This window comes from Rattus rattus, chromosome 14, assembly GCF_011064425.1.
Source record: "Rattus rattus isolate New Zealand chromosome 14, Rrattus_CSIRO_v1, whole genome shotgun sequence".
NCBI lineage: Eukaryota > Metazoa > Chordata > Mammalia > Rodentia > Muridae > Rattus > Rattus rattus.
Genome location: NC_046167.1, coordinates 12,923,903 through 12,950,605, shown reverse-complemented (window position 1 = coordinate 12,950,605; position 26,703 = coordinate 12,923,903). Strand labels below are relative to the sequence as shown.

Below are 26,703 nucleotides of genomic sequence, written 5' to 3'. Positions count from 1 at the left end.
GCAAAAATAGTAAGAATTGGAGACTAGTGGTCCTTCCCTTCCTTCTCCATCCATGGCCACGTCTCCATCATGGACATGCCACATCCTCACAGGCCTGCTGCCCACAGCCTTCCATCCTCGGGCCAGCCCACAGGTGGCCTACAGTCACCCAGGCAGGAGACAGTAAGGACTCTTGTTAAGAGGTCTGAGGGGGCCGACGCCTGGTGCCCTGGATCTCTAGCATTTGACTTCTTCCAGCGGTATAAAAGTCTACTACTTGAGCTTTTCATCCAAATAATATCCCATCCAGTGGGCTTTGAGTGTATCGTTCTCCTTATTCACTAAGCCCATCCTCTGATCAGAAGATTCTTCTTCCTTTTTCAGATATACCAGTGTGTTCCTCACTCTGTCCTCTATATGTTCAGTACTTTCTTTCCCCACCCCCTCTATACCTCTCTCCAGAGTCTGCCTTTATTTCCTAAGTTCTATCTCAGGAGGACATAAAAAGATCCCCTAGACCTCTGAGTTGTCTTAGACAGCACCTGGGTGTGAGAGGGAGCATTGTGCACACTGCTCTAGCACCCCAGTCTTCAGTTATCTGGAGCCTGAAGTGCATTCATTGCCTTCTCTGCAGTGCTAAGGAAAGAGAAAAGGAAGCTTAGCTGACAAAGGTGAGATGGTCGTCAGGGTTACATTTCAAACTACAGAGCATGCTAGAACAGAGCAGAGTGCCTTAATCGTGATCACTCCTCCTACCTCTAAGGCTCACCTCGATCCTCCAGTTTGGAAGAGTCAGTAAAGGAAAGAGACACTGGCTTAGGTGAGAGAGTGGGCTGTGTCCACAGTGGACCACATACTTCTTGCATGACCCTAGGAAAGCTGCAGACCCTTGCAGACTCAGAAGTCAGTTTTATAGGTAGATGGAGTAAGTCCTTTTCTTATTACGTGGAATCCTATGGCAAAGAACATTTAGCCATTTCATTTAGGTTCTTCTGAGCTGCGCTTACCAATATAATAGATACAAAGGGCTTTGAATTTTTAAATTAAAGTGAGATAGCATTAAAAAGTCTGTTTCTCAATCATACTAGGCCCTTTTAAGTGTTTGGTGGAGTCATGCCCATGCCACTGGCTGTATATGGGGCAACACAGACAGAGGACTTGGGATCAGTGTTGCCTAAGATTAAATCACTGAGTTGCAGCAATGCCACCAGTCCTGCAGGGCTCAGATCACATGCCTTAGCTTGAGTTCTGGTGGCACCTCCAGAACATTTCCAGAAAATCTAGCATACATAGTTACTGTTTACATGGAAATGAGACCTGCCCTATAAGGACTAAAAGAAACCAAAGTAACTATCACTTTTAAATAGCGATAGCAAGGTGACTGTATAGAACAGACTCAGTAACAGAGGTTATGCACATGCTGATGACGATATAGACTCAGTAACACAGGTTATGCATACAGTGGCTGTGCAAAACCTAATCCAGGACTCTGCTATGGCTATCTCTCCCCCCCCTCCCCGACCCACACTTTTAATTTTGAGAAACAGATAAAGTGAAGCAGGAAGATAAGCATGTCTTATCTCTAGAGGCACCTTAGATATCTTTTATAAGGTCAAGGGCCTCTCTCCTAGAAAGACTGCAAACAGTATTAAAATCAGTTGTAGTGGGGTTGGAGATTTAGCTCAGGGGTAGAGCGCTTGCCTAACAAGCGCAAGGCCCTGGGTTTGGTCCCCAACTCCGAAAAAAAAAAAAGAAAATCAGTTGTAGTATGGCCTTCTAAGCTAAATTATATTATGTTATATTATATTGGCTAAATTATATATATATTTATATAAATATATATGAACAATATATATTTATATATATAAATAATATATATTTATATATAGTTTGTATATATAAATTATATAATTATAATAATATTTATATATATTATATATATATATTTCCTCCTTGCTCTTCTGTTTGGGTTTGCTCCTTCTAGAGATGATTCTCAAGGAAAAACAACTTTCTCCTCTAGAATTCACTTCTGCTTCAAGTGTAACCAACCTGGCAGTTAGAAGCTAAGCAGATTGTTCTTGAGGTCAGAGTGGAAGAGAGAGAGGAATGGGGTGTGCAGGAGTAAGTGTAGATGTGCACAGTTAGCTTTAGGACTGCATTCATTCTCACATGGCCAAGCCTCACTTGATGTGGTAAGGAATGGTTGGTTAGAGAAGAGAAGATGGCATGGCCTTTGTTCATTTGTTATCTTTATCTCCTAGCTGTGGAAGACCGAAAATTGTTCATAGGAATGGTTTCCAAGAAGTGTAACGAGAATGACATCAGAGTGATGTTTTCTCCCTTCGGTCAGATAGAAGAATGCCGGATTCTCCGGGGACCTGACGGGCTGAGTCGAGGTGAGTGTGCTGTCTGTGAAGTCTCTCTCCTTAAGTGCTAATTGGAACTCTGTGTCACAGTCAAGGGAGATAGAGTCATCATAGGCATCACATACAGCAGGCTTCAGCTTGCAGTACATCTCATGGGATCAAGTTATCCAACCTGAACTTTTCTCTGTAACCAAACTGATCATCTCTTACTTCTCCAGGTGAAAAGGTCTGAGTGCCAGCCTATTAGCTCAGGTCCCATGGACGCTGGCAGGCTGTCCTAGATCTTGACCCCCTATTCATCTGCAAACTGAGTGGATTTGGGTGACAAGGGCGAAGGTGGAGGATGAAAATGGATACTCAGCCCAACTTTCCTCTGCTTCCCTGAATGGCTGTAAAAATGTAGCCCTCATAATAGCAACACAAGTCCAGAAGGAGTGTCATGTTCATGCAGTACAGAACAGATACAGTACCTCACAGGAACCACACCTCTCCTGTCCTGTCTTATGCAGCCCCTAGTCCCCAGTCCTGCCCTGTAAGTGACAGAAAAATGATTTTGACCTGAAGAAAACTGTGGACTCTTCTTTTGCCACAACAATAGAAGCAAAAGATGTGTTTAGAGCCATGAGGAATGCTACAGTTTTGTAAGCCACTGTAGGAATGAATCCGTGGGGATCACCCTTCTCTTTCTAGAACCTCCTCCTCTTCCTTAACAAAACCACACACCTCCTTCCTAAAACTACCAGAAGGTTGACAGTATGTATCAGCAATTACTGACTACTTTCCCAAGTCATCCAAAGAGGAAGTGTGTATGTGAAACATTTTTGAGTTTGTAGAGAAATCTTTATTTTGCAGTGCCGTTCACATAGGGCAAATGAAGAGCTGTGCTCATTCTCACACTCTGGTACCCAGACCATAAACTGAAGGGAATGGCCAGGCCAAGATGTCAGGGTGGGCATTCTCACCTGCTGAACCCTTGTTACCTAATCAGAACCTGAGAGGAAGGCTTTCCTTTTTAATCTTAGACATAAAGCTTCATGTTGTCAGCTCCTAGAATAAAACCGCAGAGGACAAAAGTTTTACCCACATCCTCCTCCAGTTCCCCAATGGAGACCTAGGGGCAATAGAATGGCACCAGCTCTTCATCCCTGGGTTCTCCTCTGAAGATGCTTGGGGGGTGGGGCGGCACCACGAAGCTGTAAGTCATTCTGTCACCTCAGAAACACTTGTTATCTAAGCTTAACGCCAAGGCTAAATGTCTAAATGCTGAAGAAGATACTGAATATGACCCTTGAACGACAGACTTAGTACCTGAGACAAGGAGTCCAGAGAGCATGAAGAGGACAGAAGCAGGGAGGGAGGGAAGGAGGGAGGGAGGGGTAGGAGAAGAGAGGAGGGAAAGGAATGCCTTTGAATTAGAATGGGTTTTACAGTTGCTCAGGAGCCAGTGAGACTTGACTTCCAGTCCCAGCATTTCTAGCTTAGTCATTTATTTTCCTACTCCTTTCTCATAGTTTACCCATTCAGAAGATGAGAGCAGTGAAGGGTGTGTGCCCTTCCCTCACCAGGCAGCATTAGTACCCAGTGACTGGCTTCACCACACTTACTGTCTGGATGGGTGCATAGAGACAGAGAGCGGGAAGTTGTGGCTTCCTGCCCTCCCCATGTTTGGCTTAGCCAGCTAGGAGGTGACCCTCTGTCTCGCCACCTCTGCTGTGCAGGGGAGAAAAGCGTGTTAAAACGTTCGAGGTGTCTTTCGTTTTGCATTAGTTTTCATGGGAAAGAGCAGAGCTGTCACTACTCAGTAGGAGAACTTTGCCACTTCACTCTGCTGTTTGGTTGATTAACCAGCATGAGACCCTAGAAGTAGCCGGTCCCTATAGCTCACTATAGGAGCCATGTCAGTTTGGGGTTTCTTTTGTTTGTTTTGTTTTGGGGGGTTATTTTTTTATTTATATTTTTTCGGTAAATGGATGTGCTCAATGTAAAGAAGAGAATACCACCCAACCCCCATCCTTAAACAGAAAAGTAATTCTGGTGAACTGGTGAAAATTCCCTCTTAGAAAAAATAAAATACTCATTTATAACCATTTATTCTGAAATACAAAGACAGGCGGTACATTTTTCAATTAGTAGGACCTAGGGACTTCTGGCCACAGGGGCCTGCTCCTGAATCACTGTATTTGATAAAAGAATAATTCTCTTTCATGCTATTTTATTCCCATTAAAGAATTTCAGTTTTCAATGGAATATTAATAAATGTCTCCCATTTGTGATACTCCAGATGAAAGACACTCGGCATTTTTTCCCTTGGTGTCTGTTGCTAGCTCAGCTGCTGAAGAAATAAATAAATGAATAGAAATCAAGTGAAATGAGAGCACAGCCGCTCTGAGGGCACCTTGTGTGAAGCCAGAGTACACAGTGCTCAGTCAGAACGCTTAGACGCTCAGTGATGACGAAGGCGAGGTGCCACCGGGTGGTCAGCCACTTGCCTTTTTTCTGGGTTTACACACTTCAAGTATAAATATGAAGATAATCAGTCAAGTAGGCCTCCCCCACTACTCCTCCCTGCCCCATCAGCCTCCTGAAACATCTTTCCTTCCCTGCACAGCAGAGGCAGTGAGACAGAGGGTCACCTCCTAGCACACAGCTTCCTGCTCTCTGTCTCTATGCGCCCATCCAGACAGTTAGTGTGGAGAAGCCAGTCACTGGGTACTAATGCTGCCCTGTGAGGAAGAGCACACACCTTCACTGCTCTCAGTCACTGCTGACACTCCTCAGACATGTTGACTTAGACACCACTCATCAGCATAGAGGCCTGAAGGCTGCCAGGACTCACACCTGTGTCTATCAAGGTCGATTTATACTTTCTATCAGAGCCGTTGTCTTTGGGGGGGTGTGGAGAACAAAAGCCTAAACAACAGAACCCTCAACTGTCCCTAGTCCATGTCCCAGGACAGACACTGTCAGGAAACAGTTGTAACTGTCTACATAGAGAGAACCTCGCACTTGCCACTCACACAGAACTACCTAGCACATAGTCTGTCTCATCCCTGCAAAGGGCAATATGCCCAAATCTGCGGCCTCTCCTCCACTGGGACAGTCGCTTATTCTGCTAATGCTCCACGTTTGAAAGCTGCTGCCCATCACTTTCAGACTGTGGCACGTCAGTCATTACCACTGTGCAAGGACAGCTCTCCAGGAGAAATCAAGTCGGCCCCCACAACCCGTCTGTGGCAGTTCCAATAAGACATGAGTGCCCAAAGGCAAGCTTGAGGCTTCCACACCAAATGTACATGTGTAACAGTGGTACTGTAGGCTGTAGAACTAAAATAAACATGTTCTCTCTGATACATCCAGTCAGAGAGGTTATTGAGCTCTAACCTATGAGGTTTTGTGCACAATAACAATTAAGTATACTTGGAGTCAGTGCAAAAAGTTCATTTCATTTTTCCTTCCCACAAACTCAGTAGAATCTTCACTACCATTTAAGGTAACTTTCTTTCTCCTTGTCTGAGAGTATCCCAGCCGTATTCCAACATTGCCCCGCCTAAACACTTGACAAATGAATGTTTTCAGGGAAGAGCACAGCGTGAGTGGGCTAGGCACTTAAATCCTTGTCTGTTCCTTGTTTGTGCCTGAGCAGCGCATTAAGACAGGGCTTTGGGTATTCAGCACAAGTCTGTGGACTAGTCTGTCTGATCAGTTTAGTTTTGTCTTCCAGTCCCTAAATAGTCATCTACATTGGAAACATTCATGACATGCCTTTTGGAATAGTGACTACATTATGCCATCTTGTTCAAAATAGTCCCCCAGCCCCATCTAAGCAACGAGGTCTTCCCAGCTGCTAAGTAGATCCTACTGTGTGCTCAAATTCAGATACCATAAATGAATGATTGACATGTTAATGCCAGTTTTCAATATCCTAACCGAACATTGATATATTAGATTACTAATGCATGTGCCCAAGTATTGTGCTGTACTGTGTGTTTGATCATTCCTATCAGTGCTAAAAAGATACAGCACAAATTGGCTGCATTAATATTGTTGTTAGGTGACAATTAGTTTATAAGTAACTTTTCCATAGTTTAAAGCCCCCTTCGTGCTGTACAGTAACTTCAATCATGTTCCTTCTATTGAGATAAAGCAAACACAAGAACAAGAGACCCTGGCACCCTTTGTGCTTTTAAAAGCACTTCTAACTTCGAGATTTCTTTGGTTTGAGTGATGGATTTTTAATTGTGGAGCAAGAATTCATCTAGTGCTATAAAGTTCTCCTACTAACTGAGATAAGGGGCAGAACCCTATCAGTGGGCAGGGGAGGCCCACGCCTTTAAGGCCAGCATATGAGAGGCAGAGGCCGGCAGGCCCCTTGAATTCAAGGCCAGCCTGGTCTGCAGAGCAAGTTCCAGGATAGCCAGAGCTACACAGAGAAAAACCCTGTCTTGGAAAAAGAAAAGAAGTGGGGAAAAGATGCCCCTCTTACTGAAATGGCAAAGGTGATAGATATCTTCCAAGCATCCTACCCTCCATGAACTGGGCTTTGAGCTTCCTTAGATCCTGTCGTAGGAGGACATGAGGCTTAGCAGCAAGAAGGCAGTCTCACTGAAAGAAGAAAAGCCCCGTTCCTCACTCCTGTCAGTAATCTCTAGCATTCTCAAAAAGGAGACAATAATTGTAAGTAACTATAGGTTAGCCACAAAAGAGTTTTCCCTTTTATATGTATTTGGCAGTTTAAAGACATATATGATACTATATCCAAATCAGAAATGAAAGACATATGACTCTTTTTTTCCTCCCATCTGATTTCTGCAGCATTGAGGTCAGTTCCAGAGGAACTGTTGCCAAGACTGATTTATACTCCTGAATAAGTAGCTATGGTCCTGTCCTGTCAGGACTCAGTCAGTGCTTCATGCCGAAGAAAGGACCAGTGCAGACTCAGGCGCTCTGCCCAATGGAAAGCCTTCTGGGTTGGCTGAGGGAAGAGCAGTGGCCAGTTTTAACAGCAGAGCTCTTATGGTCCTGTGTTGATGCAGAGTCACACATCAGAGACCTGGGACTGGAGCCACCACCATGTCTGTGCTTGCATTGAAAAGAAGTTAGAATATACCCACAGAACTACCACAACCTCTCTTGATAGAGAGGAATTACCAAGGTTAACAAGCTTTCCTACCCCCAAAACCAGTTGGCTCCCAACCGCTCCAGAGTAAAAGTTTTCACTGTGCATTCCCACTTTATAAATGACACAATTTTTCCTCCTAACTAATTAAATATATCACACAGTAAAGAACCTGGTGGAAGCCCCTAAGGAGACAGCTTCTCTCTTTCCTGCACAGTAGAATAAAAAGGCTAAAGAAGTCGTCACCTTTGTCGGGTCATCGTCTGAATGGTTAGGACTGTAACATGAGAGGTACTGTTTGGGTTTTTAATTGCAGGATTCTTTAAGGAGAGGGCAGTGGTTCGAGTTGATAGAGATTTTATTATGCCTGCTAATTGCTTCATCTTTCTCACAACGGTTACTTACAAGTTACTTGTGTGAAATTGTGATAAATGAATAAGCTAGCCTTATTGATTCTTATTGACATTTTACGTGTTTCTAATGCATTTTTAACCTCCATTTGGAAACTGTCAGCTTGGCATGCATTCCTCAAAGAATATGAGCAAAGAAGTGAACACAACAGTCTCCGTGACTATTAAGGCAGATTCAGTCCATGCTTTGTTTGCGTGCAAACATACCTTGCTAGATGATTTGGCCTTCATTCTCAAGGCAAGAAATGGAAAAATTAAAACCTCTTAGTCTTATTTCCTCTGTAATTTCAGTGATGATCATTTTGAAGAGGTATTACTTTTAAACAGATGATAAATTCAAGACTATAATTTCAGACCTTAACATCAATATGAAGTCCAGTAGAGGCACTGTCATCTGTCTCACACACTATATTACACACATGGCCTAGACGCCTTAGAGGAGGCCATTGTTTTTATGGATGACATGCTGTAGTCATGTCTAGGTACATGCAACATTTAAATAGTAGGCTTTGTCACTGCTATCAGAGAACCACATGCAACAGCTCAGTACTCAAGCAAGCTGGACTTCTTGCTTGCTTCTTAAGATCTTTTCAACTAATGGGAGGAAATGGGATAACTTCTGTACACTGGGAACTTTTCATAACACGTTGCAAAAAAAACACATTTGGTTCCTTTTCTAACTGGATGTCATTGTGCATTGGGGATAGTGGACAGGTACTGCTCTCTCCTAATGCTGTTTGATTAGTAGGCACTACAGCAATGTTGATTTGATGGTCTCACCAGGTATACAGCACAGGACAAAAGAAGAAAATGTATTTATGACTGTCTAATTTACATAAACCAAACAATCTGCTGGTTGTTTGAATGTAGAATGTTCTGTTTTGTTTATTGGCCACAGGGGCAACAATCTCATACTGCTGATGCCAGAATTCTGTTTTCATGCATTTGCTCTGAAATGACAGTAAGCGTCAGCCTCTCAGTGTTTAGATCTGCTTCATTTGGAAATCTTTTAAGTAGTAATAATAATAATGTTTTGAGGAAATTGAGTGGAACACTAAATTATTCGCTGATACCTAAGTTCAAACTGTGCAAGGCTAAAGAAGCTGAAAATCAATACACTTTTAAAGTCGTTAGAGATCATAAATGAACTAAGTCTGCATTGCTCTCGCTAAGCTTTTAGTGTGCTGTGGTATTATTATAAAATCAGCCTAAATCTGCATTAATTTCACAGCCTTTTTCTCTAAGAAGCCCAAGGGTACATGATGAATAAAATGTAAACTTCACAAGGCAGTGTTTTACCCATACAAAGAGCAATGAGCCATGTACTTCAAGTGGTGACCTGCATGGTGGCAGTGCCACCGTCTGAAGCAGGAGCCAGCTCTATCGATGCAGCTGCTCTAGAGCACTAGATAAAGCACACCGGAAGCTATCGATCTTATAGGAGATGGTCAGATAAAGCACACCGGAAGCTATCGATCTTATAGGAGATGGTCAGATAAAGCACACTGGAAGCTATCCATCTTTTAGAAGATGGTCAGAGAAAACACACAGGAAGCTACCGATCTTATAGGAGATGGTCAGATAAAGCACACCGGAAGCTATCCATCTTATAGAAGATGGTCAGAGAAAACACACAGGAAGCTACCGATCTTATAGGAGATGGTCAGATAAAACACACAGGAAGCTATCGATCTTATAGGAGATGGTCAGATAAAACACACAGGAAGCTATCGATCCTATAGGAGATGGTCAGAGAAATATACATCGTCTTGTGTGTGTTGAACCTTAGGTCAGATCTCTGATTCCTTTCAGAAAGTTACAACTTCCAAAGTACAATTACAGTTTTGTAATTTATTTTATATGCACTGTTGACTTTTCTCAGAGTAACAGTTTGTTTTGTCAATGTTAGTAATAACTACTTCATAATGGAGTTGGTGTATTTGCTTACACTTGAATAGCATCAATTTAAATGTATATGTTTTAACTATCCAAAATGAATTTGATACATTTATTTGTTAACATTTTGAGCTCCTGAAATTTATTTACCCTCGGTGTGATGAATTCTTTATTTCTTATAAATCAGTAATACATTTTGAAATACAGAGTCCTATGTACAGTGTGTGCATGCTCTCAGTGTAGAGATCAGGAGCCAAGGAGAAGATACAAAGTAGCCTACTTTAACTTAGAGACTGCAAGTCACCTCTTGCTGCTTTCAAACCTTGTGGCCAAAAAAAAAGTATGAAACATGCTCTGCTCCCTAGTTCCCTCAACAACAACAAAAAACAAAAAAACAAAAAAAAAAAACTAATGAATAAATTGTTCTGCTTTGGTCAGATTAGTAATTCAGCACTGTAAATATAAAAACAAGCTAAGATAAAAAGCAAAGAGAGAAGCTGTTTACTTTTATGTACTACTGAGAACGGTGTCGTCTTGTGGCAGTTCTCGTAGACTGTGTTGGTTTAACAAGCGTCCAACCCTTTTGTCTTGTTGTTTTTGTCTTTCCTGCTCCCTGTCCCCTTGTTTCCCACAGGCTGTGCGTTTGTCACATTTTCTACCAGGGCAATGGCACAGAATGCAATCAAAGCCATGCATCAGTCTCAGACCATGGAGGTACTGTATCATCTGCCCTTTCTTTGTTTTCTTTGTGCAAATGATGGGGAATGGTAAAGCAGTTCTCTCCTGTGTGGATTGTTCCCATGACAATCACAGACTCAAGACTCTCACTGGTTTGCTTTTCATTCACTCATGTTCATCCTCCCCACCCCCACCACCCCACCCCTTTCTCTCTCTCTCCCTCTCTCTCCCTCCCCACCCCTGTTCCTTCCTCACTTGGTTCCCTCTTCTCTCTTTCACTGCATTTCCCCCTAATGACCTGAAATGTACTTTAGTGAAACCTTCCACTTGCCCTCAACTGTCTTTTGAGCCTTTATTGGAATAACACAGGTACTGAGATATAGGCACTTGAAGCCAAATGTCATCCTGGACCTCGAGGACTGAGTACATACCCCACAGCAGGGTTGGTATGGACTCCACTAACCCACTCCACCTCAGGTCCCACTGTAACAAAGCACCTGACTGAAGGTCCTAGTACAGTCCGTTGGTTTTCATCTCAAGAGTTTTGAAGAAGTTAATAATCTCCTGTTTATTACTGAAATGCTATTTTCAGCCTCCTGAATAATCATATTGGTCTCCTTACTTAAAAGTGACCAACAAAGAAATATCCATCCATGTTCAAATCCAATCTCCTAAGAGGTTGTGGCTTGAGGAACAGGAGAGTCAGCAATTATGCTACAGGTGGAGACGCACGGCTCTCTGTGCTCGCTCTATGACTTGGGCCGTGACCCTTCAGAATTCTGCACAAGGACATTCCAAAAGTGACATGCCATTACTTCCTCTGTATTGTCTGCTAGGATCATTGAGAGTGCATGTGCTGCCGTGTTCTGTAGACTGTGTCTGTGTATGGGTGATTTTCTCCAGAGGTGGTGGCTTTGTGCTGTTATATGAAGCTGTGTTTTCCTATTTGAACAAAAGTATTTTCAATTTTATTTAATGTGCAAAAAATAGTAACTGTTTGAGCTTCTTTTTTAAATTCCCTGTGATTGGGATTTTATTTTTCAGTTTGTTTGTTGTTTGTTTTTGCAATGCTGCATCTTCCAAAGCATGCTGGGAGCTAAGTGAGCATTATGCGTCATGTTCTGTGGGAAACTTCTTTCTGTTAATTCAGAAGGCGGGTGGAAGGGGTGTGCATGGCGTTGTCACTAAGTGTTCACTGTACTTTTTGAGTTGTGACATCAGCATTGCAAAGCCTGTTGTCTTTTTTGAACATTCATTTTGACTTTGATATTCCTAATATATATAATTAATGTGTTTTCCTTACAGTGCAATGCATTTTTAGGACAATCCCACCCCCTACCTGAAGGCAAGCTCAGGTGAAAATCGAACCTGGTAGAAAATAAGCAGGATTCCAATCTTGTACACCTTGCAGTCACATTCCTCATGTTTACTTGTGGGCTGCTCCAAATATGTGGATTTCCAGCTGTTTTCTCAGCATAGCCATTCACGTGAAAGTGCTGTTTAAAAAGCAGGCCTCATACGTACTGACTTACATATATGCATTTAGCTACTTTTATTTCCTATGATTGAGGAATTATATCAAAATTGATCTTCCATTAGAGAAGGTTTTAAAGGTTTTTTTGACACTTAAAAGTGTTTCTATCCTCACATGAGTTCATAGAGAATGCTGGTACAGTCTGGGTCTCTCACTTCTACTGCCCAAGAGCTCAGGACACGAGGCAGAGGTGGGCATGAGCCAAAGCGTAGGAGGCTTTCCTGCAGAGAACGCTGTGAGGCTGGCATGGGCATGTCCTTTAGATCAGTTTGTACTCTCCTCTTTGAAACGGGATACCCATGCTTCCACAAAGGACCCTCAGTTGGATTTACATATTTTGACCTCTGAACAAAACATTACATACCTAATACAGTTCTACTATAACCATACAACTAGAGATGTTTGGTTGAATTTTAACTAATTACATTATTTTCAGGACTTTGGTATGCATCTTTAAGCAAGACAGTATTACTTAAAATTAATGTGAATGTTCAAAGACTTGTTTTTAAAACATGCATATAGTATCTGTTTCCCTTTTTTTTTCTACGTGATCCCCACTTGTTTTTCTCTCATGACTTGAACAGGTCACTTTTAAAGCTACGATTGCTTACCTAATTTCATGCTTTTACTCCCTTTTTCACATTTAAAAATGAGAAACCAATAATAAATGTCCTCTTAGGAGAAGATGCTGTTGTTTGACATAAACACTTTGATGCACAGTAGAACATGCTCCATGCAAAACCTCTCTGTCATCTTCATGTTCAGAATAGTTTGCTCTCTTTTAAGAAGTAGTAAAGTACTGAAATATGAAGCAGATAAAATTATTAAATTTTTTAATGGCAGAAGTAGTAGTATTATGTAATTTATTGCCATTTAGCATTCTGTCCCATGATTCTGCCTACCAGAGCTATAGGTTGATTAGTACTTCTACACAGAAACAGTTCCCTCACTTTTCTTACTTTCTTAACTAACAGACTAGATGGCCTGATGTGATTCACAGCTAATTGCTCAGTAACTGCCCAAAGGGATAACAACAGGCAAGCTTGGCTTTAGAAGAAAATGACCTAACAGGAATGGAAGGGAAAGTTAAATAGGAATATCTTTTCTGAGAGAAGTCTATTATCACATAATAAGATTTTATTTAATCACTTGGGTAGAAATACCTTTTTTAAAAAGCTCCACAGAATGTACGAGAATGGTGATAGCATGTGCTCTGTGCTCCATATCAAGGACAGAAGGCTGGGGACAAAGGGCGCTCTTTCAGCTGAGTTCTTACCAAGAAGCAGATGTTTCTAAGGTGCTTGGGATAGGACCATCCTTTTGAAGTCGTAGACTAATATTTCCCAAAGATAATAACTAACACAAAAATTAATTTACTTTATTTTGTGACCTTTGACCATTTCTTTCTCACTATTCTTACTCCTTGCCTTTTAAAGGAGATTAAAACTGTACGAGGCTTGTGGAATGGTGAGATTAGTAGAGAGGAGGAACTGTATGGAGTCCTGCCTGAAGACCCATCATTCTGACTAGAGAGGGTGTGCTTCCGGGTCTTTTGATTTGTCTGGGGACGGAGGAAAAGAGACCTCACTGAGACCACGTGCATAATTACTGTGATCAGTGCCTGGTTTTTCATCTCTCTGCCCTCCATCCATGTTTCTAAATGAAACTCAGTTCTTTTATTGTGTCAAAATCATTTCACTGTTCCAGTGTTCAGAAATACATAACTGAAAATAAATGAATGGTAACAATGAGTGAGATATTTTCATCCCAATTGTGATTTCTGTCCCATATATGGAAATGGTAGATACACAAAGACAAGGCTCTCTTTAAGTCAAGCAAGCCATGAAGTTTAATTAAAGATGAGGTCTTTGTCTTGAGGGAGGTCCTGAAGGAAGCTGAAGGAAGACACATGAAGAGAGGAGAGGCAGTGTAATAATCACACCAAGGTGGCTTCAGCAACAGGTCCCTTTAAGGAAACCTAAGGAAACCAGTGGCAGGATATGGAGTTTTCTGTTGATGATACCATTCAGAGAAGGAATATCAAACCATCTAAAGCCATTCCAGACCATTCCATGTGCTCCAGGATAGCCAGGAAGATAACCCCAGTGACGACTGAATGGCAAGGGGTTGGATCGGGCTGTGCGCCGTCTTCACTTTCCCATGTCTGCCCACAGGGCTGCTCTTCACCTATCGTGGTGAAGTTCGCTGACACTCAGAAGGACAAGGAGCAAAGGCGCCTCCAGCAGCAGCTTGCACAGCAGATGCAACAGCTCAACACTGCCACTTGGGGGAACCTGACAGGACTGGGTGGACTTACCCCACAGTACCTGGCGGTAAGTGCTCCAGAACGTGGTCTCTGTATGGGACCGTGAAGGGACAGAGCACTACGTCCGAGGCTGGCAAAAGCTACTTTAAGTGTGCCAGAATTTTACTTTCTACACACTGAGTCCCAGAAGTTAGGAAATCAGCATCAGGGCAGGTTTGAATTGATTAAATTGATTAGAGTAAGAATGTGCCTAATTTAAGTGTGGCCTTCAGCAGCTGACCACAACTCAATACCCTAGATTTCCAAACAGTGTTTAAGGCACAGTAAAAAGCCTGTGCCTCAAGTGCTGCGTGCTTAAACACGTTCATCTACACTGTAGACTCTAGAGATCCAAGAGAATTGGCCAAGAACTCGCCAGCCGGTGGGTTAGTGCTACCCTAGTGGTTAGGGAGACTTCCGTTTCACATCGGTCTTTCCAGTGAGGCAGGATTGATGGGTGACACTGTTCCTTTGTAGGCCGAGCAGACTCACTCAGGTCTTTGAACCATCTCTTAGACTTTTCAGTTTCTGACTGTTTTCTCTGTATTAACCACCTCTCTTTGTCATTGTCTTTATGGAGACATGGTGACCAGGACTTAGGACAATGCCCTCTTAAGTCATAAGCTAGCTGAAGAGCAAGCCCAGGCTCAGAGCCTCCCTGCAGCTGTGAGGTGCAGCCGTCATGGAGACTGCAGGGGGCTGGGAAGCAGGGAGTGGCCCACTTCTCTGCTACTCGTGCCTGTTTGGAAGCCTAAACTCTATACAACATACTTATTAATGACGTTTCATTTTGTGATTTTCAGGCTTTTTATTCTGAGAATGTTAGCAAGGACATGTGCATGTTCTAATTCTGTCATTTACTTTTTACCTCCTCCTCACAGGAACATATCATCCATGGGCTTTACTCTGTAAAAGCTGTACTGTTCTGTGAGACCCTCTTCCCTACCGCTCTGAAAGAGGAGAAGGAAGGGGCCCAAGGAGGCCTAGTGCCTTCACCTACATCTCACAGCTGCTAGTGTCTATGGACCTTCAAGGATGAACTTAGGTTTTCAGCCTTTATCCCAGACTGCCATCCCTCCCCAGCAGAGGAAAGAATGAGTGAGTGAGTGGGTGGGTGGGTGAGTGAGTGAGTGAGTGAGTGAGTGGGTGAGTGGGTGAGTGAGTGAGTGGGTGGTTGGGTGAGTGGGTGGTTGAGTGAGTGGGTGAGTGGGTGAATGAGTAGGTCAGTGGGTGAGTGGGTGAGTGAGTGAGTGAGTGAGTGGGTGAGTAAGTGGGTGAGTGAGTGAATTAGATTGGTAAGTGAATGAATGAGAAGCATGCTTCTTTTCCTGTCTTCATTTGAGCCAGTAAAAGATTGACTACATTTGCTGTCATTTTCTGGCTGTTTCTCTATCTTATCCTGAAAGATACCATGGACATCTGCTTAACTCTACATAGATAGATGGGCTGCTATGCTTTTTTCACCTAGTCTGGTGACTTTATTTCCAAAACAGAACCAAAACGTAGGATATAGCCTGTACCCTAGAACTACTCTGTTGTCCACCCCAATATTTCCTCTCTTCCAGAAGTAATCCTTATTCTAATTCACTTTTTACCTTTTTAAACTTTTTGAGACTATAATGTTTTTCTCCCTTCCCTGTCTTCCTTCCACACCCTTCCATATACCCCCTCTCTTTCAAATTCATGGCCTTTTTTACTGTTACTGTATGTCATATGGGACAGCTCTCCCTCCCCACCCTCTTCCCTTGCTTCTAGTTTTATGTAGGGCTGAGGTGCCTGGGCTTTTCCGTCCCCATCCAGTTGGCATATCTATTGGTGTGACCCTTGTTCAGCTCACACTGGGCAGACATGATGGATGGACAACCCTAGACAACCCCACAACTAGACCTTTGTATTTACATATTCTGGGAAAGTCTCCGGCTATCAGCTTAATGCTAGGTAGGTCCCTCAGTGTTTACTCCAGGCCAACACCATGCTTGCCTTTTACATTCTGAGTCCAGATCTTGTCTACCAGGACTGGAAACTAAGACAGAGGGACCTGTCCCCATGGTAGGACATGTTTCCCTTGCACCACAGCTCACAGAAAGCTCTGCTGTGTTTTTCTGTGACCCCATCTGAAAATTATTTTTGTGACCTGCAAATGAATAAAACTTAGCATCACTTATAGAATTGTAATTCTATAAGCTGTGAGTAGGTCTTCTCCTGTCCTGATATCAGTGTGTCTTAGCCATCCTTCTCCTTTCTTGTCAGTAGAAAGTCTTATCTGGAAGGGCTGTGGGCCCTTAAGGCACTCCCTAATTCATGCTAAACCAGAGTCCACGCCTGTAATTAGTGGTGATTGTTTCCTGTCTTTCCAGACAGTCAGCTTAATTCAGTAGTTGATACTACTTCCTTAAAACACCTTCAAAAAGCTGATTTTACAACTTTAATTAAAATATATATATACATATACATATATACATACATACATAAGTACATACATACTATGAATCGAGGGCTGCTGCTTTAAACACAAATGGATAAGAAACTCAACAAATCAAACCAAAATAAGATTTTCGTGTGTTAAAATAAATAATCCATGTTTTCTCATTTCTCTTCCTGTTTTCCACTTCCTGTGTGAGTTTGAGAACAGGCTTGTGTGTACGCAACCCCGTGCTTCCCTCCATATAAGCACTATCCTTATTGATCTATCTTACAAAAAGAAGAGTTTCTTTACATCTACTCAGTGTCTTAAATGGGTCCTGAATTAGCTTGTAGTCTAGCCAAGGTGGACAAGGACATTTCAGAGTTGGAATTATGTGCCTTTATGATGTGACACCCACTGATTCTGCACAGTACATGGCGGGTTTTTGAAAGTGGAAAGTGAAGACTAACATAGGCATATTAATTGATATCTTTTCGTAAAGATTTTGACCTACCTAAAATATACAGATTCATTATATACCAGATAATTCCAGACTTTGGCAAACTCATCATCTTTTCTGTTGGTAAAGACCATCTTACGAGTAACTGGCCGCTTGCTTGGCGATGTGGCTGAGATGCTTTGGGTCCACAAGCACGATGGCTCTTACCACTGCTCTGAGCCTGTACGTGCATGTGCTTCTAGCTGAGGAGCCATTAGCACGTAGGGGAGGAAAATGGTGATATCATACACACGGATGAAATTCTTAAAGAATAAATATTTTTAAATGTCAATTAGTAAAGAATAAGGGGAAAACTGAGCTAGGAAGGAAAGTAGCAGAGAGGAGAAGATGGACCCCGATTGACGGGAGGGTTACATAGCCTCTAGACTGCAGAGAGTTATAACTCGTCATCCTTTGATGCTCTCACAGTTTAGCACCTGGTTGTTAAAAAGAATAAATAGATTAATTGTGCTAAGGCAGCAGTGTTGGCTTCCCTGGCCTCTGTGCTTCTCAGTGGAGATTAGACATTAATATGGATTTAAACCTCCAACTCAAGCACCTTTGCCTGTCAACAGGGAGTGGCAGCAACTATGTAAACATAAGGGAAACCAGATCTGTACTCCGTATGATGAGGAACTGCCTCATCTCCACCGTGTGCTCTCACTGAGCTCTTGTGTTCTTTTGCAGCTTCTGCAGCAGGCCACCTCCTCCAGCAACCTGGGTGCATTCAGTGGCATTCAGCAAATGGCTGGTAAGTCAGACACGTGCCATTCCCTTGACGAGACTGTTTTCTGAATTGTTGGTTGTTTCAAAGCATAAAGGAACACACACACACACACACACACAGTAAAGAGTAACTAGCAGGTGACTAACATTTGTGTCTTGGGTATTAAAGTTTTGGAATCAGCTGCTCGGAACTGGTTCCGCCTTTGCATTTATCCTCAGAGCTCACGCTGCAGAGCAGTCACGAGAGAGGCTGCACACATCTGCAGAACAGAGTCTTTAGTTATTTGTGGGATTTTGCTAAAATGGGGTGATGACTGGGAGATTTCTGGCAAATTTCTTATATGTAAGGGCAGCTGGAATGATTAACATCTCTAAAATTTTTTAATAATAGGTGATCAATAAAAATGTTCTGACCTCCATAACAAAAGCCAAGATCACCAGCATACATTTGATACAGTTTGTAGTCCCTTGATAATGACAGACAATTAACACAGCACCTTTTTTAAAACTTTAGTACCCAATTAACAGAACTGTGCATCAGAAGCTTTTATGTAAAAGTAGAATCTTTGTTCTCAGAAAAATCAAAGTGTGACTGTATTTGAAAAGCAGCTTATTGAAGGATTCCTTTCCATAATGAGCTGTGCCAGTAGCTGCAGCAACTCGGTGATTAGTGAAAGGTCAGTGCTCCGTGCCACCTTCCATGCTGACTCCTGTCCTAGCTCAGGGCCAGGGAGGCAGTGTGTGCAGGAAACCAGAACAGCACAGGACGATCAGTCGAAAGCTCTCTCCTTGTTTGATTACAAAAGAGTAGGCGTGGGAAAGGCAAAGGAGAGATTGAGGGAGGTGTGGGGCGTGGTAGAGAGAGGCGGTCTTCTTTAATTAAGGACACCAAATCAATTACATGAAATCCAGATGTATAAATAAAAACCAGCTTTAGTTGTATGTCACTATAGAAACTTGTCTTTTCCACTTAATTTTGTTTCCAAATATATACCTTTAGTTGGTCTTGGTGGTGGTGGTGTTTATTCTGAAAGGTTTCTCTCTACTTGTGTTCTGTGAGTAACAGCCCAGTGTTCTATTGTGATCCACAAGGTAAGGGCAATTCATGAGACTGTATAATTTATTCAGAACTATTGCTATTATTATAATACAGCTCTTAGATTATTCAAAATATATATTTTGAGGTGATAGTGAAGTGAACTTAAATACTTAAGAAAACGTGTTAGATGCTGGCCTTAGCACTAACGATCGTGTTGACTGACTACTGTATTTATAATCTGTGAAGGAAACTACAGAGGGGTTAATAAAATAGTCAAGGGAGTCCCCATGCTTTGAAAGGAAAGAAAAAACCTCTCAGTTGTAAGCTGCTAAAATACATGCTAACATTTGTCACATTTTGAACAGGTGGGAGAATTACCTGTTTCTCTTCTAGTTGCACAGACCCACCCAGATTTTAGGGGTTTTCCTCAGTGGTAGCCATGGGCCCCCCTATTCCTGAAGCCGCATTATGCAGGAAAGGTTGTTTGTTCCTGAGGCTGTTGCTTAGCGTGCCTTCCCAGGTGGACAGAGTGCCCTGCCATTTCTCATTAGGACGTGTGTGCCTCTGCCATGTCAGCTACAGGTCAACATAGTAGCATGTACATGGTTTGTGTGCTCATTTGAAAACTCAGGTTATCTAGGAGTCCCCCTAAAGGTGTGATGGAGCTGATGGCTGATTTAAAGACATTCTTTAAACGCTCTGGGGTTTCCAAAATGTCTGTTTCCTGAACCTTCACCATGGTGATTCACCACACTGAGTTAGCGCATGCTGTAAGATCAAATACAGAGCAGTCCATTGGGTGCCAACATCTTGGAGAGTTAAAGTATTAAAAAGTAGGCATCGCATCACTTTCTGTGTAGCTTTATAAAAGTACTTCTCACTGATATGACTTCTCAAGTTTCATCTTTCTAAGTATTTAGCATATTTTTTTCCAATAAGGTGATGGGATGTCTTGATCCCAAAATAGGACCTAACTTTGTTAGAACTTTTTGCACTTTCCATTTACCTACCACTGGGAGCCATTCTCTTCCGGCCGCCACTAACTCCTCCAGCTTCCCTAACACTGTTCCTCACTCACCAGAGTATCCCCAAACACCTCAAACTGCTCAGGGCTCAAGGGCACACTGCACTCTTGCCCAGTGGTTTAATGGCATAGCCAGTCCTCCTGTAAAGGTGCTGGAGATATTTCTGAACAGATGAATAAAAATCTATTTGTGAGTTGGCAGATTTAAATTTGTATTTTGGATGCATTCCCAGTAGAGCTCAAGTCAAATGCCCAGTTTTTTTTTTAATTATAAAACTTAGTTTTATCTGTACATATAAACTGAAAATTACCAGAAAAACCATAGTTACTACTTTCAAAACTGCATTTCTGAGATTCTGGAGATAGATATAAAGCATGTTACAGAGTACATTATAAACGACAAGTGCAATAGAAGCCATGGCATCAAACAGTTGACAGAACCCAAGAGGTCATTTACCCCAAGCCCCCCCCACCTAGTTTTCAAATGTTTATTGAATTATTGATAGTCTAAAGGTGGGGAAAACATAAAAAAGTTTTAAAAAGTAAAAGTATACAAATGATACTGCCAAGGAGTGAAACCGTTCAATGCTATCTGTCTGTGAGCAGTTTTCAGAGCTTAATAGTCTTTCAGAAGACAGGAGTTTTAAAATGGTTCGTTTATATGAGCAAAACATTTCTCATCTGAGGAGAGAACAAAGGCAAAAAAGAAAACAAAAAATGAATTTTAGATGACATATTACTAAATTATTACATCAGTAAAATCTAGGTGTTAGATCATGGGCCCTGTAGCTCTCGGTCTCAGAAATCAGGCCACATAGCCCTCAGCCGTTTCTAGGATAGCTAAGACGCTGGGCTCCAGTGTCCTTGCATGCCTCCCTCTTGCCATGGCCAAGTCAGTTTAAAGAACTACTTAGTAATGCCTGCACCTTGGCACTTACTGAGTCATGTGATGTCAGACCCACCACCTCCTGAAAACCTAGAAATCAGAAAAGCCCTTGTGTTGTTCAAAGTATCTGAAGACTTTCCTTTACCTAACCCCATCATGCTGCATATAGTGGCTGTCTCTCCTACTCTACTCTTCATGCTCTCTTTCCTAATGAAGCTACACCAGGCTTTATATCTCTCCTGATGGCTTTATAGTGCTCGTTCTGATTTCATATAAGCAAGCTCTTCCCAACTCGATATGTCTGTCCTCTATCTTCGGTGTATAGTACGAGCTATACATACTGTAGCTATGCATCAGCTGTATGTTTTCTTCAAAAAGTCTTAACCATTTTCCCTTGAAACTACAATTTGTTTATGGTTTCTATAAAAGAGAGCCTTTAGTAAGTACGCAGTTTTATAGCAGAGATGGGTTTACAGTAAAACTTACACCTAAGAGTTTAGCTGAGGAAGATTGTACCTACTGTGCTTCTGTAAATGTGAAGGGAGAAAGCCTTCTTTTAACTGATTTGACTGTTCCCTTCTAACAAAACATACTATTATTCTACTGACCTCTAGTATTTGTTCAATGAATTACTGACATTTGATGAGTGTGGGATCTGCATCTTTCTAAGAGCATGTATCTTAGGTGAAGAGAAGGAACAAGGACCACGTATCCTTTGGTCTTTAACTTCTTAATGGCTACTGTGCACCTTAGAAGACTGACGAGAAACATGTCACATTTGCATTAAACTGAGATCCTTGGAATATCAGCATAAACGAGCATAAACAGCAAAATCGCTTTTATTACACTGCAATCAGGAAAAAAAAGTATGTTTGAGACCACATGTCTCAAATGTTATGTTGAGACCACAGCTGGTGCCATTATGTGGACTGGTGTGGATTAGGGTACAGACCTTCCAAAACCCACTCTATGAATATGCGACTGTTAGCATGCCATTTAAGAAGGGGGCAAGAAGGGCTAAGACACTTAGCACACGTCATTGAGCTAGTGGATATGGATCCATATTCAAACCCAATTAACCTGATCCAAAACCTGCTCTGTCTGTGCCCTGCATGACCCAGCCAGGCCAGGTATGTTTGCATAAACTCAAGCTCCTGTGACTAGCCTACGCAGGTGACCTAATGGCGAATAAGAAGTCCCAGTTGATAGGCAAGCCCCACGGCTACTGAAGAACTAGCTGCTCAGAGCAAACGGGAAACTACTACCCTTCATTCTGGAAAATGTTTCCAACTCATTAAGGCCACATGTGTCAAACAAGAATATTTTCTAGAAGGGTTTTTGGTTTTGTTTATGTTGTTTATGTGCATTGATGTTTTGCCTGCATGTATGTCTATGTGAGGGTGTCAGATCCCTTGGAACTAGAGTTAGACACTTGTAAACTGCCACCTGGGTGCTGAGAATTGAACCCAGGTCCTCTGGAAGAGCACCCAGTGCTCTTAACCACTTTTTGTGGAAGCAGGTTCTTACCCAGGCTAGTTTCCACCTCAGTGTGTGTCCAAGAGTGACCCTGAACTCATGGCCCTCCTGCTGCTATCTCTGAACAGCTAGGATTGCAGCTGTGCCCCACCGCAACCAGCTCTGTGCTGCTGGGTGCAGAGCCCAGGGTTCTCCACGGTAAGCAAGCTCTGCACCAGCCGAACTGAATGCTGTCCCTAGAATGAGAAATTCATAATAAATCACAGAGCTTCGAAGCCGTAGTCTAAGAGAAACTACCTTCTGAGGAGTAGAATGGAACTGCTTCACTTTGAATTTGATTAAGCTGACTAATTGCCTTCTAGAAATCTGTTCTAAATTTTGAAAGTAATAATAAATTATGAATTGAAACAGTTGCTTAAAACAACAAAACACTTCTCCTTTTGTGACTTTAAAACCAAGTCTCTGAGTAGATTGTCTGAGAGTGTCTTTCACAAATAGAGAAGAGGGTTTGCAAACCAGTGTCTGGGCAGTCTGAGAAGCTCCAGTTGGAGCAGCTCCCAGCATGAAGTGTGCTCATAGGCCCACAAAGACCCTGTGTTCTTCCTGAGTCTCCAGCAGCCCACACCACAGACACTTCCTGTGAATGTGCTAATAGGCCTTATGAGAATGTTCTATAACCACCCATCTGTCACTTTCTAACAGACCTGATTGGCAAGCACTTGTAACAACTGACATCTGTTCCCACTTATTGATATGCAGATTTATGGTAATTGCCATGAACAATAAGACACAAAATTACCTAAGGTGAACATTAAATTAAATTTTCATGCCCTTCTCCTTATAAATAATTTTTTTAATCTTAAATTTCAAGTAGGAATACTGTGCATCTGTTTGTACATAATTTCTTCATTTGGAGGATTTTCCTTCTTAAATGAGGAGTGAAAACCCAAATCTCCTTTCCCACTTCTTCTCTTGTCCACCATCATGGGAGCTCACTTTTAGACTTCCTCAAACTTGAGTGTCTCGAATGTTTAGTCACCTTATTGCCCTTGGTTTGAGAGGTACCCAGCTGAGCACAAGTTAAATGTGGCCATTTTTCTTCTCAGAAAAGCTGTTTGCCAAGCCAGAACCAGCTTCCAAGAAGGGTGACAGGCGCCTTCCAGTCTGGTGCCCTTTCATGGTGAAAGAGAAAGTCTGAGTGGGGGTGGGAAGAACCTGCTGCAGGGACTGAGGAGGAGGAGAGACAGGGAGCACCTTCAGCACAGGGAGAAGTGAAAGTGTGGATTCCAGATGACTGGAAGCAGAAAACTCCAACACCGCCTGAGAAGCCCTAGCTGTTGTCTTGGGCCCCAGGAGAGGAAGGCAGAGTCAGGAAATGGAGAAGAGATCTTACAGTTACATCAGAACGTGTGTGGGTACGTAGCAGCTTAAGGCAGAGGGTAATCTATGCTCTAGAAAAGTCTGGTGAGGGCAGGAAGCAGGCTGAAGCTCTGTGAGCTTGCCCCACCTACTTTCCTTACACGGAGCCTGTATCTTCTCACCAATCATCTGACCCTTGAGAAGAAGGGATAATAAACAAGATGTCCGGTTCACCAGGGACATGCTGTTGTCAGTGAAAGGTTGGGAAGTACGATGCCCAGTAAGTTTCCCAAGCCCCTTCCAGTCACCCTAGGATCATACCCACCACAAAAAGAGCATGAGGTCTCGGTAACATCTAGACCACAGACTGATGGGAGAATGCTGCAGAGAGGGATGGCCAGGAGAAGAGTCCGACCTGTGTCAGACCGGGTCGAGGGAGAAGTGCTGTCCTGTGCTCACCGACCATGCATCCTCCGGTTCATCTGCCGTGGTAGCACAGCCAAGGAAAGATCAAGGGGCCCTTCTCAGGCTTCAGGGCTACCCTGGGCGTTGCCTGGCTTCCATCTCTGTGGAGTCCACTCTTCAGCTATACCTGGGAGAACAGAGAACACAGGCTCTCTGGCTTCTGTCTCCCTGTGTGCTCATACTAAGGAAGAGCGTCCTTTTCTTTTCCTACCACTTCTTAGTTCCGGTTTCTTCTTGATTTCTCACAGCATGTAATCACTGCCCATCTGCAGAAATTTCATTCCGTTATTTTTTCCCAGGACCCTGGTCTTTTTCAGTTATCTCCAAGGTTATATACAAATTTCTGGGAAAAAGTTTCATATATAACAAACACTTTTTTTCCCATAAAGTTAAGGGGGTTCAGGGACTGCCTAAACTGCCTGAACCCTATCAATGGACTTTGAGCTGTATGGAAGAAAGAAAATGTAAAAGCTTTAGTATTGAGAAAGAAGCCACAGTGATCTGTTGTGTCTGGCATGAGTAAAAGAACAGGAGAAGATGGGTGAAAAAGAGACTGAATTAAGAAATGAGATAACTGATTCAGGGTATAAAATGGTTCCTGGTCCACTTGATTCTAAGCAAGATTCCCCTAATTTCAGGTACCATCTTTAAGGCCTGACATTTCTACCCAAGCAGGACTTGTGTTAGGTCATAATAGCCAAATGACTTCCTGGACAGCTCCAGTTGTCTTAGCTTGTATTGGAGGTTAACAAGACCGCTGTAGGTAAGTTCTGTGTCACAGCTATATTTCCTTTTGAAATTTTATACTGTACACTCATTCCTTCCTTTCTCCCTGCTCCTTGTAAATTCTTGTGAGGTACAGTTTAGTCAAGTAAATGGGAACTACAGCCCTAGGTAGGACTGTAGGACAGGAGGGAGACAAGTGTATAAAGAAGAAAACGCAGAATGCTCTCAGATTTCCTAGAAAATGGCTTCTGAGGACTAGGGATGGTGTTTTGACCTCTTCATACTTCAGTTCCCTCTGTCTGGGACCTATTCAGCAGCAGTTGTGCATATCCCATAGGGTTCTGTTAGGAATCCTGAGACCACATGTAAAGCAAATAGAAGCAGGCTGGTCCCTGCTTTGCCCTCATTCATCCTCACCATCTTTACTGGAGATAATATTGCTGTTGCTAGCTAGTAAGAAAACTTACTTTTTGAATCTGGCTCTATCCAAGGTCACATTCTTTGGTCTTTACACATACTGATTCTCAGAAAATAGATTCTGTTTTAATTTTACTCTAGTTGGGGATCCCAAGGCACAAGCAGTGTGTTTTCTCCAGATAGCTGACGTGAGAAAAGCTGAGCTTACATTTACATCCAGGTCGCCTAGAGCAGAGTTGCATCCTCTTCACCAGGCCACTGGTTTTGGTAAATAGTGATTGTGGTCACCAACACAGAATCTTGTGCATTCCAGGTACTAGGAACAGAAGTCAAGGGTAAAAGATGGGATAGTCTTGCCAGGTCTACACTGAAAAGCCAGGAGTGTGGGAACCATGGCTGGGAATAGGGGCCCTAGATCTAGGAAGGTATCAGGTACGCTGATTTATCCATGTTGCCCCCATGATACCGAATGATTACATTTTACAGTAGGAAGTGAGACACCATTTCAGAGAAAGGCAGTAACCCCCAACTCCTCAGCTGACCAGTGTTTTCCTCTGCCCCTCTCTCAGTTCCATCTCGTCAGAGGCTTTGGCGATATGTGGTTGAGTGTAGGCTTGTCGCTAAACACTAGTAAACTAAAAGGACTTCTTCTGGTCACTGCCTTCTCCCTACTCCAATGTCCAGTAGCCTCCCTGTGCATGCAAGCCCTCATATATAATTTTATATGAATGTATACAGTAAATTAATACAGCTGCTACATTTCTTTATCCTACTAGTTCCCAATAATGAAAGACCAAGATTTCTTCTCAAGCTTCACCTCAGTACCTAGACAGTCTGTCTTAATCCCCTAAACTAATGTGGCTACCTCCCAGCCAAGATCCCAATAGTACTTGAATTTATGGCTTCCCATGCTTCTGCTGAACTCTCAAGAACTCTTTTCCCCTTCCTCCTCATGGCAGATCTGAAATCTCCCTTCCCCTCTCTCTTTCTCCTTCCCCTGACTTGTGAAAGTCCCACCCTATTCTCTCTTTGCCCAGCCATTTGGGTGATTAGCAGTTATTGGCAAGAGAACACAAGGATAAGCTTTATGTGGTGCACAAACACCTTCTGCCTATACCCAGTCTCCCTCATTGCCCACCTATTCTCAGTGTCTTGCATAGGGACTGCCCCATATGGCTCTTTAGTAAATACTGAGTAGTTACATGGATGAGGGATGGACCAGTAGGTAAATATAGAGTCTTCCTGACTTTCTCCAACTCTGCCCCCTTCCATTTCCTCAAATCACTCAGATGCTGAGGATTACAGTGGCCTTTCTGTTCTGCTGTTATCTCGGCTATGTTTGCCAGTAGCTTGTCTGTGTTGTGGTGCTCTTTGAACATCTTTGAGCTATTTCCCCAG

The 26,703-nt window shown here is 42.6% G+C and overlaps 1 protein-coding gene across 23 annotated transcripts in view; it reads left to right on the top strand.

Annotated features, from left to right (window-relative positions):
- Celf2 (CUGBP Elav-like family member 2) overlaps positions 1-26,703 on the top strand; it is an 821,906-nt gene that overhangs the window by 748,449 nt on the left and 46,754 nt on the right. For 22 of the 23 annotated variants that reach the window (XM_032884458.1, XM_032884469.1, XM_032884468.1 and 19 more), the window contains 4 exons: positions 2,241-2,375; positions 10,402-10,481; positions 14,154-14,312; positions 17,875-17,938. In XM_032884458.1, coding sequence (XP_032740349.1) covers positions 2,241-2,375; positions 10,402-10,481; positions 14,154-14,312; positions 17,875-17,938 — 438 coding nt within the window. Of the gene's footprint in view, positions 1-2,240; positions 2,376-10,401; positions 10,482-14,153; positions 14,313-17,874; positions 17,939-26,703 lie in introns of those variants that run through there. The other variant, XM_032884478.1, reaches the window with a different exon arrangement.